This window comes from Bombina bombina, chromosome 4, assembly GCF_027579735.1.
Source record: "Bombina bombina isolate aBomBom1 chromosome 4, aBomBom1.pri, whole genome shotgun sequence".
Classification (NCBI taxonomy): domain Eukaryota; kingdom Metazoa; phylum Chordata; class Amphibia; order Anura; family Bombinatoridae; genus Bombina; species Bombina bombina.
The window spans coordinates 36069904-36084342 of NC_069502.1; the positions used below are offsets into that span (position 1 = coordinate 36069904).

Genomic DNA, 14439 nt, shown 5'->3' on the forward strand with positions numbered 1-14439 from the left:
CGGAACCTGATGTGATTACATTCAAATTTAAATTGGAACATCTCCGCGCTCTGCTTAAGGAGGTGTTATCTACTCTGGATGATTGTGACAATTTTGTCATTCCAGAGAAATTATGTAAGATGGACAAGTTCCTAGAGGTCCCGGGGCCCCCCGAAGCTTTTCCTATACCCAAGCGGGTGGCGGACATTGTAAACAAAGAATGGGAAAGGCCCGGCATACCTTTTGTCCCTCCCCCTATATTTAAGAAATTGTTTCTTTCATGTAATTAACAAGAGTCCATGAGCTAGTGACGTATGGGATATACATTCCTACCAGGAGGGGCAAAGTTTCCCAAACCTTAAAATGCCTATAAATACACCCCTCACCACACCCACAAATCAGTTTTACAAACTTTGCCTCCAAGGGAGGTGGTGAAGTAAGTTTGTGCTAGATTCTACGTTGATATGCGCTCCGCAGCAAGTTGGAGCCCGGTTTTCCTCTCAGCGTGCAGTGAATGTCAGAGGGATGTGAAGAGAGTATTGCCTATTGAATGCAGTGATCTCCTTCTACGGGGTCTATTTCATAAGGTTCTCTGTTATCGGTCGTAGAGATTCATCTCTTACCTCCCTTTTCAGATCGACGATATACTCTTATATTTACCATTTCCTCTACTGATTCTCGTTTCAGTACTGGTTTGGCTTTCTACAAACATGTAGATGAGTGTCCTGGGGTAAGTAAGTCTTATTTTCTGTGACACTCTAAGCTATGGTTGGGCACTTTATTTATAAAGTTCTAAATATATGTATTCAAACATTTATTTGCCTTGACTCAGAATGTTCAACTTTCCTTATTTCCAGACAGTCAGTTTCATATTTGGGATTATGCATTGAATTATCATATTTTTTCTTACCTCAAAATTTTGACTTTTTTCCCTGTGGGCTGTTAGGCTCGCGGGGGCTGAAAATGCTTCATTTTATTGCGTCATTCTTGGCGCGGACTTTTTTGGCGCAAAAATTCTTTTCCGTTTCCGGCGTCATACGTGTCGCCGGAAGTTGCGTCATTTTTTGACGTTATTTTGCGTCAAAAATGTCGGCGTTCCGGATGTGGCGTCATTTTTGGCGCCAAAAGCATTTAGGCGCCAAATAATGTGGGCGTCTTTTTTGGCGCTAAAAAATATGGGCGTCATTTTTGTCTCCACATTATTTAAGTCTCATTATTTATTGCTTCTGGTTGCTAGAAGCTTGTTCACTGGCATTTTTTTCCCATTCCTGAAACTGTCATTTAAGGAATTTGATCAATTTTGCTTTATATGTTGTTTTTTTCTTTTACATATTGCAAGATGTTCCACGTTGCAACTGAGTCAGAAGTTACTACAGGAAAATCACTGCACAGTGCTGGAGCTACCAAGCTAAGTCTGCTATAAACTTTTGGTATCTGTTTCTCCAGCTGTTATTTGTATTGCATGTCATGTCAAACTTATTAATGCAGATAAAATTTCCTTTAGTACTGTTACATTACCTGTTGCTGTCCGTCAACATCTAATTTTCAGAGTGTTCCTGATAACATAAGAGATTTTATTTTTTAAATCCATTAAGAAGGCTATGTCTGTTATTTCTCCTTCTAGTATACATAAAAGTCTTTTAAAACTTCTCTTTTTTTCAGATGAATTTTTAAATGAACATCATCATTCTGATACTGATAATGGTTCTTCTGGTTCAGAGGTTTCTGTCTCAGAGGTTGATGCTGATAAATCTTTGTATTTGTTCAAGATGGAATTTATTCGTTCTTTACTTAAAGAAGTGTTATTTGCATTAGAAATAGAGGATTCTGGTCCTCTTGATACTAAATGTAAACGTTTAAATAAGGTTTTTAAATCTCCTGTAGTTATTCCAGAAGTGTTTTATCTCCCTGATGCTATTTCTGAAGTAATTTCCAGGGAATGGAATAATTTGGGTAATTTATTTACTCCTTCTAGACGTTTAAGCAAATTATATCCTGTGCCATCTGACAGATTAGAGTTTGTTGGGACAAAAATCCCTAAGGTTATGGGGCTGTCTCTACTCCTGCTAATGTACTACTATTCCTATGGCAGTTAGTACTTCATTTAAGGATCCTTTAGATAGGAAAATTGAATCCTTTCTAAGAAAAGCTTACTTATGTTCAGGTAATCTTCTTAGACCTGCTATATTTTTAGCGGATGTTGCTGCAGCTTCAACTTTTTTGGTTAGAAGCTTTAGCGCAACAAGTAACAGATCATAATTTTATAGCATTATTATTATTCTATAACATGCTAATAATTTTATTGGTGATACCATCTTTTGATATCATTAGAGTTGATGTCAGGTATATGTCTCTAGCTATTTTAGCTAGAAAAGCTTTATGGATTAAACTTGGAATGCTGACATGTCTTCTAAGTCAACTTTGCTTTCCCTTTCTTTCCAGGGTAAATAATCATTTCGTTCCTTTCCTCACAACAAGGAACAAAAGCCTGATCCTTCATCCTCAGGAGCGGTATCAGTTTGGAAACTATTTCCAGTTTGGAATATATCCAAGCCTTATAGAATCCTATAGCCAGCTCCTAAGTACCTATGAAGGTGCGGCCCTTATTCCAGCTCAGCTGGTATGGGGCAGATTACGTTTTCTTCAAAGAAATTTGGATCAATTCCGTTCTTAATCTCTGGTTTCAGAAACATTGTTTCAGAAAGGTACAGAATTGGCTTCAAGTTAAGGCCTCCTGCTAAGAGATTCTTTTCTTTCCCGTGTCCCAATTGACACAGCAAGGCTCAGTATTTCTGAAATGTGTTTCAGATCTAGAGTTGGCTGGAGTATTTATGCCAGTTCCAGTTCTGGAACAGGGGCTGGGGTTTTATTTTATCTCTTCATTGTACCAAAGAAGGTCAATTCCTTCAGACCAGTTCTGGATCTATCATTATTGAATCGTTATGTTAGGATACCAACATTCAAGATGGTTACTGTAGGACTATCCTGCCTTTTGTTTAGCAAGGGCATTATATGTCTACAATAGATTTACAGGATGTGTATCTGCATATTCCGATTCATCCAGATCATTTTTAGTGTCTGAGATTCTCTTTTTAGACAAGCATTACCAGTTTTGTGGCTCTACTATTTGGCCTAGCCTCAGTTCCAAGAATTTTTTTCAAAGGTTCTCGGTGCCCTTCTTTCTGTAATCAGAGAATAGGGTTTTGGTATTTCCTTATTTGGACGATATCTTGGTACTTGCTCAGTCTTCTCATTTTCGAAGAATCTCATACGAATCGACTTGTGTTGTTTCTTCAAGTTCATGGTTGGAGGATCAATTTACCAATCAGTTTTTTGATTCCTCAGACAAGGGTAACCTTTTTAGGTTTCTAGATAAATTCAGTGTCTATGACTCTGTCCTTGTCAGACAAGAGAAGTTTAACATTGATATCAGCTTGTCAAAACCTTCAGTCACAATCATTCCCTTTGGTAGCCTTATGCATGGAAATGTTGGATCTTAGGACTGCCGCATCAGATGCGATCTCCTTTGCTCGTTTTCACATGCGACCTCTTCAGCTCTGTATGCTGAACCAATGGTGCAGGGATTACTCAAAGATATCTCAATTAATATCTTTAAAACGATTTTACGACACTCTCTGACATGGTGGACAGATCACCATCGTTTAGTTCAGGGGGCTTCTTTGTTCTTCCGACCTGGACTATAATCTCAACAGATACGAGTCTTACAGGTTGGGGAGCTGTGTGGGGGTATCTGACGGCACAAGGGGTTTGGGAATCTCAGGAGGTGAGATTTCCGATCAATATTTTGGAACCCCGTGCAATTTTCAGAGCTCTTCAGTCTTGGCCTCTTCTGAAGAGAGAGTTGTTCATTGTTTTCAGATAAGACATTGTCACAACTGTGGCATACATCAATCATCAAGGAGGGACTCACAGTCCTCTGGCTATGAAAGAAGTATCTCGAATTTTGGTTTGGGCGGAATCCAGCTCCTGTCTAATCTCTGCGGTTTATATCCCAGGTATGGACAATTGGAAAGCGGATTATCTCAGTCGCCAAACGTTGCATCCGGGCGAATGGTCTCTTCACCCAGAGGTATTTCTTCAGATTGTTCAAATGTGGGAACTTCCAGAAATAGTTCTGATGGCTTCTCATCTAAACAAGAAACTTCCCAGGTATCTGTCCAGATCCCGGGATCCTCAGGCGGAGGCAGTGGATGCATTTTCACTTCCTTGGAAGTATCATCCTGCCTATATCTTTCCGCCTCTAGTTCTTCTTCCAAGAGTAATCTCCAAGATTCTGAAGGAATGCTCGTTTGTTCTGCTGGTAGCTCCGGCATGGCCTCACAGGTTTTGGTATGCGGATCTTGTCCGGATGGCCTCTTGCCAACCGTGGACTCTTCCGTTAAGACCAGACCTTTTGTCTCAAGGTCCTTTTTTCCATCAGGATCTGAAATCCTTAAATTTAAAGGTATGGAGATTGAACGCTTGATTCTTGGTCAAAGAGGTTTCTCTGACTCTGTGATTAATACTATGTTACAGGCTCGTACATCTGTATCCAGAGAGATATATTATAGAGTCTGGAAGACTTATATTTCTTGGTGTCTTTCTCATCATTTTTCTTGGCATTCTTTTAGAATACCGAGAATATTACAATTTCTTCAGGATGGTTTAGATAAGGGTTTGTCCGCAAGTTCCTTGAAAGGTCAAATCTCTGCTCTTTCTGTTCTTTTTCACAGAAAGATTGCTATTCTTCCTGATATTCATTGTTTTGTACAAGCTTTGGTTTGTATAAAGCCTGTCATTAAGTCAATTTCTCCTCCTTGGAGTTTGAATTTGGTTCTGGGGGCTCTTCAAGCTCCTCCATTTGAACCTATGCATTCAATGGATATTAATTACTTTCTTGGAAAGTTTTGTTCCTTTTGGCCATCTCTTCTGCCAGAAGAGTTTCTGAATTATCTGCTCTTTCTTATGAGTCTCCTTTTCTGATTCTTCATCAGGATAAGGCGGTGTTGCGAACTTCTTTTGAATTTTTACCTAAAGTTGTGAATTCCAACAACATTAGTAGAGAAATTGTGGTTCCTTCATTATGTCCTAATCCTAAGAATTCTAAGGAGAAATCGTTGCATTCTTTGGATGTTGTTAGAGCTTTGAAATATTATGTTGAAGCTACGAAATCTTTCTGTAAGACTTCTAGTCTATTTGTTATCTTTTCCGGTTCTAAGAAAGGCCAGAAAGCTTCTGCCATTTCTTTGGCATCTTGGTTGAAATCTTTAATTCATCTTGCCTATGTTGAGTCGGGTAAAATTCCGCCTCAGAGAATTACAGCTCATTCTACTAGGTCAGTATCTACTTCCTGGGCATTTAGGAATGAAGCTTCGGTTGACCAGATCTGCAAAGCAGCAACTTGGTCCTCTTTGCATACTTTTACTAAATTCTACCATTTTGATGTATTTTCTTCTTCTGAAGCAGTTTTTGGTAGAAAAGTACTTCAGGCAGCGGTTTCAGTTTGAATCTTCTGCTTATGTTTTTTGTTAAACTTTATTTTGGGTGTGGATTATTTTCAGCAGGAATTGGCTGTCTTTATTTTATCCCTCCCTCTCTAGTGACTCTTGTGTGGAAAGATCCACATCTTGGGTAGTCATTATCCCATACGTCACTAGCTCATGGACTCTTGTTAATTACATGAAAGAAAACATAATTTATGTAAGAACTTACCTGATAAATTCATTTCTTTCATATTAACAAGAGTCCATGAGGCCCACCCTTTTTTGGGGTGGTTATGATTTTTTTGTATAAAGCACAATTATTCCAATTCCTTATTTTATATGCTTCGCACTTTTTTTCTTATCACCCCACTTCTTGGCTATTCGTTAAACTGATTTGTGGGTGTGGTGAGGGGTGTATTTATAGGCATTTTAAGGTTTGGGAAACTTTGCCCCTCCTGGTAGGAATGTATATCCCATACGTCACTAGCTCATGGACTCTTGTTAATATGAAAGAAATGAATTTATCAGGTAAGTTCTTACATAAATTATGTTTTCCTATGGTCGACCCCAGAAAGGACTTATGGCAGACAGTCCCCAAGGTCGAGGGGGCGGTTTCTACTCTAAACAAACGCACTACTATCCCTATAGAAGATAGTTGTGCTTTCAAAGATCCTATGGATAAAAAATTAGAGGGTTTGCTTAAAAAGATGTTTGTTCAGCAAGGTTACCTTCTACAACCAATTTCATGCATTGTTCCTGTCACTACAGCAGCGTGTTTCTGGTTCGATGAACTAGAAAAGTCGCTCAATAAAGATTCTTCTTATGAGGAGATTATGGACAGAATTCATGCTCTTAGATTGGCTAACTCTTTTACTTTAGACGCCACTTTGCAATTGGCTAGATTAGCGGCGAAAAATTCGGGGTTTGCTATTGTGGCGCGCAGAGCGCTTTGGCTAAAATCTTGGTCAGCGGATGCGTCTTCCAAGAACAAATTGCTTAACATACCTTTCAAGGGGAAAACGCTGTTTGGCCCTGACTTGAAGGAGATTATTTCAGATATCACTGGGGGTAAGGGCCACGCCCTTCCTCAGGATAGGTCTTTTAAGGCTAAAAATAAACCAAATTTTCGTCCCTTTCGCAGAAACGGACCAGCCCCAAGTTCTACATCCTCTAAGCAAGAGGGTAATACTTCTCAAACCAAGCCAGCCTGGAGGCCAATGCAAGGCTGGAACAAAGGTAAGCAGGCCAAGAAACCTGCCACTGCTACCAAGACAGCATGAGATGTTGGCCCCCGATCCGGAACCGGATCTGGTGGGGGGCAGACTTTCTCTCTTCGCTCAGGCTTGGGCAAGAGATGTTCTGGATCCTTGGGCGCTAGAAATAGTCTCCCAAGGTTATCTGCTGGAATTCAAGGAGCTACCCCCAAGGGGGAGGTTCCACAGGTCTCAATTGTCTTCAGACCACATAAAAAGACAGGCATTCTTACATTGTGTAGAAGACCTGTTAAAAATGGGAGTGATTCATCCTGTTCCATTAGGAGAACAAGGGATGGGATTCTACTCCAATCTGTTCATAGTTCCCAAAAAAGAGGGAACATTCAGACCAATCTTAGATCTCAAGATCCTAAACACATTTCTCAAGGTTCCATCGTTCAAAATGGAAACCATTCGGACAATTCTTCCTACCATCCAGGAAGGTCAATTCATGACCACGGTGGATTTAAAGGATGCGTATCTACATATTCCTATCCACAAGGAACATCATCGGTTCCTAAGGTTCGCCTTTCTGGACAAGCATTACCAGTTTGTGGCACTTCCATTCGGATTAGCCACTGCTCCAAGAATTTTCACAAAGGTACTAGGGTCCCTTCTAGCGGTGCTAAGACCAAGGGGCATTGCAGTAGTACCTTACTTGGACGACATACTGATTCAAGCGTCGTCTCTACCACAAGCAAAGGCTCATACGGACATTGTCCTGGCCTTTCTCAGATCTCACGGGTGGAAAGTGAACGTAGAAAAAAGTTCTCTATCTCCGTCAACAAGAGTTCCCTTCTTGGGAACAATAATAGACTCCTTAGAAATGAGGATTTTTCTGACAGAGGCCAGAAAATCAAAACTTCTAAGCTCTTGTCAAGTACTTCATTCTGTTCTTCTTCCTTCCATAGCGCAGTGCATGGAAGTAATAGGTTTGATGGTCGCGGCAATGGACATAGTTCCTTTTGCGCGAATTCATCTAAGACCATTACAACTGTGCATGCTCAGTCAGTGGAATGGGGATTATACAGACTTGTCTCCGACGATACAAGTAGATCAGAGGACCAGAGATTCACTCCGTTGGTGGCTGACCCTGGACAACCTGTCACAAGGGATGAGCTTCCGCAGACCAGAGTGGGTGATTGTCACGACCGACGCCAGTCTGGTGGGCTGGGGCGCGGTCTGGGAACCCCTGAAAGCTCAGGGTCTTTGGTCTCGGGAAGAATCTCTTCTCCCGATAAATATTCTGGAACTGAGAGCGATATTCAATGCTCTCAAGGCTTGGCCTCAGCTAGCAAAGGCCAAATTCATACGGTTTCAATCAGACAACATGACGACTGTTGCGTATATCAACCATCAGGGGGGAACAAGGAGTTCCCTGGCGATGGAAGAAGTGACCAAAATAATTCAATGGGCGGAGACTCACTCCTGCCACTTGTCTGCAATCCACATCCCAGGAGTGGAAAATTGGGAAGCAGATTTTCTGAGTCGTCAGACATTTCATCCGGGGGAGTGGGAACTCCATCCGGAAATCTTTGCCCAAATAATTCAATTGTGGGGCATTCCAGACATGGATCTGATGGCGTCTCGTCAGAACTTCAAGGTTCCTTGCTACGGGTCCAGATCCAGGGATCCCAAGGCGACTCTAGTGGATGCACTAGTAGCACCTTGGAGCTTCAACCTAGCTTATGTGTTCCCACCGTTTCCTCTCATTCCCAGGCTGGTAGCCAGGATCAAACAGGAGAGGGTATCGGTGATCTTGATAGCTCCTGCGTGGCCACGCAGGACTTGGTATGCAGATCTGGTGAATATGTCATCGGCTCCACCATGGAAGCTACCTTTGAGACAGGACCTTCTTGTTCAAGGTCCGTTCGAACATCCGAATCTGGCCTCACTCCAACTGACTGCTTGGAGATTGAACGCTTGATTTTATCAAAGCGAGGGTTCTCAGATTCTGTCATTGATACTCTTGTTCAGGCCAGAAAGCCTGTAACTAGAAAAATCTACCATAAAATATGGAAAAAATATATCTGTTGGTGTGAATCTAAAGGATTCCCATGGAACAAGATAAAAATTCCTAAGATTCTATCCTTTCTTCAAGAAGGTTTGGAGAAAGGATTATCTGCAAGTTCTTTGAAGGGACAGATTTCTGCTTTATCTGTTTTACTTCACAAAAAGCTGGCGGCTGTGCCAGATGTTCAAGCTTTTGTTCAGGCTCTGGTTAGAATCAAGCCTGTTTACAAACCTTTGACTCCTCCTTGGAGTCTTAATTTAGTTCTTTCAGTTCTTCAGGGGGTTCCGTTTGAACCCCTACATTCCGTTGATATCAAGTTATTACTTTGGAAGTTTTGTTTTTGGTTGCAATTTCTTCTGCTAGAAGAGTTTCAGAGTTATCTGCTCTGCAGTGTTCTCCTCCTTATCTGGTGTTCCATGCAGATAAGGTGGTTTTGCGTACTAAACCTGGTTTTCTTCCGAAAGTTGTTTCTAACAAAAATATTAACCAGGAGATAGTCGTGCCTTCTTTGTGTCCGAATCCAGTTTCAAAGAAGGAACGTTTGTTGCACAATTTGGATGTAGTTCGGGCTCTAAAATTCTATTTAGAGGCTACAAAGGATTTCAGACAAACATCTTCCTTGTTTGTTGTTTATTCTGGTAAAAGGAGAGGTCAAAAAGCAACTTCTACCTCTCTCTCTTTTTGGCTTAAAAGCATCATCAGATTGGCTTATGAGACTGCCGGACGGCAGCCTCCTGAAAGAATCACAGCTCATTCCACTAGGGCCGTGGCTTCCACATGGGCCTTCAAGAACGAGGCTTCTGTTGATCAGATATGTAGGGCAGCGACTTGGTCTTCACTGCACACTTTTACTAAATTTTACAAATTTGATACTTTTGCTTCTTCTGAGGCTATTTTTGGGAGAAAGGTTTTGCAAGCCGTGGTGCCTTCCATCTAGGTGACCTGATTTGCTCCCTCCCATCATCCGTGTCCTAAAGCTTTGGTATTGGTTCCCACAAGTAAGGATGACGCCGTGGACCGGACACACCTATGTTGGAGAAAACAGAATTTATGTTTACCTGATAAATTACTTTCTCCAACGGTGTGTCCGGTCCACGGCCCGCCCTGGTTTTTTTAATCAGGTCTGATGATTTATTTTCTCTAACTACAGTCACCACGGTATCATATGATTTCTCCTATGCAAATATTCCTCCTTTACGTCGGTCGAATGACTGGGGAAGGCGGAGCCTAGGAGGGATCATGTGACCAGCTTTGCTGGGCTCTTTGCCATTTCCTGTTGGGGAAGAGAATATCCCACAAGTAAGGATGACGCTGTGGACCGGACACACCGTTGGAGAAAGTAATTTATCAGGTAAACATAAATTCTGTTTTTAAGGGTTATTGGTAGTTTAATTTAGATTAGTGGGTGTTTTTTGGGGGGAGGCTTTTTTATTTTCATAGGGACTAGGATTAATTTTTTTATTTTTGATCATTTTGTTTATTTTTTTCTATAATTTAACAGTTTTTTACTTTTTGTAATTTTACTAACCTTAGTATTGGGGTTTATTTAGGGGGGGTGTTAGGTTTGGGGGCTTAGTAATTAAATTATTTGCGTTGTGGGGGGGTTGGCGATTTAGGAGTTAATAGGTTAATTAGGTTTATTGCAATATGGGGGTTTGGCGGTTTAGGGGTTAATAGGTTAATTAGGTTTATTGCGATGTGGGGGGTTTGTCGATTTAGGGGTAAATAGGCTAATTAGGTTTATTACGATGTGGGGGTTTGTCGGTTTAGGGGTTAATATTTTAATTATGTTATTTGCGGATTAGGGGTTAATTACTTTATTATTTTGCGATGTGTGGGTATGCGGTTTAGGTGTTAATACTTCGTGCGGGAGGTTAAGTTGTTTTTGTTATACTTTGTGTGGGCGGTTACATGTTTTTAATTTATTTTGGGCGGTTGCATGTTTTTTCGTTATTTCAAGCGGGTGTTTTTTTTTGTTTTTTAAAGCTTTGGGTTTGCCTATGCTGCATCCAGGTGGATTCCAAAAATGGCAGGGTCGCTGCCATTTTCGAAATCCACTGGGATGTAGCTTCGCTGCATCCAGGTGGATTCTTTTGACTGCGCGCGCAGCCAACATTCCTTTGAGTATGTGTGCGCAACTAGCGGCACTGACGGTCGCGATACAAACGCTATTATAGTATAGATAACACTGAAACTTTTCAATATGAAAACACAGATCATTGTAATACAATCCCACACATTAAGGGTTACTAAAGCTTGTTAATATGATTAGAGGCAAGCAGACCAGTTCTCAGCTGCCAACTGTCTGGGATTTCAGAATTTCCTGGTCACAGCCAAATAATTAAAGGGACATTAAATTCACATTTTAATGTCTTGTAACACTTTTGGTCATGTATAGTAAACAAACTTTGTAATGTTCTTCATTTGTTTTGCTCACTTTTTCTAAAATTTAAAATTCTGGTATTTCCACTACACCTGAATGGCTGGATTGGATTCTGCAAAATTCTGATACCTGATTGGGCAACAGGCTGCACAGTGATTGCTTTATCTGCACAGGAGTGGAATTGTTATAAATATTGATCAAAAGTATTTTTTAAATGTCGGTTTTAAACTGATAGCTTACATTATTCTGTATGCATATATTTTAGTATACAGTATATATAGTGTATTTGTTAACATATAATGTCACTTTCATCTAATTTTTAGAAAAATCATCATCACCATTAACAGCAATATCTTTTAGACTTTTATTGTTCCCAAAGGACAGAAAACAAGACGTTTCAGGCTTGCAAGCCCTTAATCGTATGCAGGCCCGAAACATCGTGTTTTCTGTCTGGGAACAATAAAAGTCTAAAAGATATTGCTGTTGATGGTGCTGCTGATTTCTCTAAAACAATATTTGTGGGGCCTTGGCAGTGACAGCTTGCACATCATTTTCTGCTGGAGCTAGTGAGACTTACACTGTGTATACGTTCATCTAATCTTATGGTAAAAAAATAATGTTTTGCCATTTCTATGTGTATTTGTGCTATATGCAGGCACTGGGATCACTGGCTTTTCACCAGCAAACAAAATGAAGGACACAAATACATTCAAGAAGAGTTTCCGGGAAGCGGAGTCCACCAAGCACCAAGTGCGAGCTGAATACGGAATGGCTCTATTACAGGTAAGTTACGCTTCCCTGTACACCCGGGGGAAACAGAAGTAACCGCAAGGTCTCACACAATGAGATCATCTCTCAACTCTCTGAGCAGCTTTAGATCTCACCATTGAAATGTTAAAGGGACATTGCACACTAGATTTTTCTTTGCATAAATGTTTTGTAGATGATCCATTTATAAAGCCCATCTGGGAGTGATTGTGTAAAATTGTATAGTTTTGCTTATTTTTAAAAAAACATTGTGCTTATTTTCAGACTCCTAAACAAGCCCCAAAGTTTTAGATGTATACTGATGTATACAGACTTCAGACTGCTTCTGTTTGTATAATGGTTCTTTTCATATGCAGGGGAGGGGGGGAGAGGGGGAAGGTTTGCTCTCAACCACTTTCAGTGGGTGTCCCAGCCTAACCTAATCAACAGTACTGAATTGGGAGCATCTAAGTAAGTTTATAAAGGTTTTATACTGGATGTTTATATCAGTATCTGTGCATAGTTTTCTTTATAGTAGTGTCTATTACATGCAGTTATATGAGAATTGGTCTATTCTGTCCCTTTAATATAAACTAAATAGGTCATTCAGCCTTACTTGTAGCTGGATGCCTGGTGATATTTAGCAGACTTTAGACATGACCGTTTTAAGTCTGAAAATATTTGTGTGACTCTTTGTAAAATAAATGTATGTTATAAAGAGGATGATACTACAGTAAGTGAATAATAGTCCTGAAAAGATGTATAATGTCTCGCAAAAAAATATAGCACATTTCTAGAGGAGTTATGCCTTGTGCAGCCATTCATATAGAGTTGCACTGTCTGGTTTATTGTGCCCCAAACAAAACTTTGTTTACAAAATAAATAACTAAAAGCCAGTAGAAGGATTACAAACTTATTATTGAATCTATTTCTCAAGCTTGTAAGTCCTTAGTCTTGATGGGGATAGGAGCTGGACTAGTTCTGATGCAATACTGACATCAGGACCTTAGGATAGGTTTGTCTGTTCATGTGAGCATCTACGTTATTTACTCTGCTTAAAGAGACAGTGCACACCAATTTTCATACAACTGTATGTAATAGACACTACTAGAAAGAGTCAAATGCACAGATCTAAACATCCAGTATAAAACCTTTTATAAACTTACTTGGAAGCTCACAGTTTAGCACTGTTGAAAAGGTTAGGCTGGGACACCCACTGAAATGGGCTGTAAAGCAAAAAGAGCAGACACTCCCCTACTCCCCCCTACCCTTCATATAAAAAAAAACCTTTACACTGGAGCAAGCTTGAGTAGGTAGATAACAGTCTACTTCTACTTATGGTATAAAAGTTCTCTGTAAACAAAACCAAGACAGTAGCACACAGAAATACTATCTACTTGTCTTTCACAAGGTGGTGAGAGTCCATGAGTCTTGCCGTGTGGGATTGAATTCCTGCCACTAGGATGAATTCAATCCCACACGTCAAGGCTTGTGGACTCTCACCACCATAAAATAAATTTATCAGGTAAAGTATACATTATGATGTTATCACATTGATTCTTCCTCTGAGCAGCCAGCAACATTTATTAGAACTGCAGCATAAAAGTGAGGAGCTGAACATACTTTTTATGCAAACATTTTTTTTAAACTTATAAACTTTTGTAGTTTTCATGCAAGGATACAAGCTTTGACATTAATTTTTACTCTTGCTTTTTTATACATGTGAATTATGGGTCACATCAGTTTGTTGCTATTTTTTTTTTCTTCTACTAGATATGACGAGTCCACGGATTCATCCTTACTTGTGGGATATTATCCTCCTGCTAACAGGAAGTGGCAAAGAGCACCACAGCAGAGCTGTATATATATAACTCCTCCCTTCTCTCCACCCCCAGTCATTCTCTTTGCCTATACTAAGTAATAGGAAGAGGTAAAGTGAAAGAGGTGATAAAATGATAGTTTTTATTTTCTTCAAGCAAGATTTTTTTATTTTAAATGGTACCGGTGAGTGCTATTTTTTCCCAGGCAGCAGATGGATGAAGATTTCTGCCTGGAGACTGATGATCTTAGCAGTTGTCACTAAGATCCAGAGTAGTTCCCACAGAATGGCTGAGGAGTACTTGAGAAGCTTCAGTGTGAGGAACGTTTTTCATGCTACAAGCATTGAGGTATGTTCAGTCATTTTTTTCTGGAGAGACTGTTGCCTAGATTTAGAGTTTTGCGGCCAAAGGGGTGCGTTAGCTACACGTGTTTTTTTCCCCCCGTACCTTTTAAATAACGCTGGTATTGAGAGTTCTCTGAAGGGCTGCGTTAGACTCCAAAAAGGGAGCGTAGAGGCATATTTACCACCACTTCAACTCTCAATACCAGCGTTGCTTACGGTAGCGGCTAGCTGGAAAAACGTGCTCGTGCACGATTCCCCCATAGGAAACAATGGGGCAGTTTGGGCTTAAAAAAAACTAAGCGTTAAGCTCCTAACGCAGCCCCATTGTTTCCTATGGGGAAACAGTTTCTAAGTCTGCACCTAACACCCTAACATGTACCCCGAGTCTAAACACCCCTAATCTTACACTTATTAAC

The 14439-nt window shown here is 40.4% G+C and overlaps 1 protein-coding gene across 1 annotated transcript in view; it reads left to right on the top strand.

Annotated features, from left to right (window-relative positions):
• LOC128656825 (cytosolic carboxypeptidase-like protein 5) overlaps positions 1–14439 on the top strand; it is a 602149-nt gene that overhangs the window by 480705 nt on the left and 107005 nt on the right. The window contains exon 12 of the mRNA XM_053710990.1: positions 11768–11895. Coding sequence (XP_053566965.1) covers positions 11768–11895 — 128 coding nt within the window. The remainder of the gene's footprint in view (positions 1–11767; positions 11896–14439) is intronic.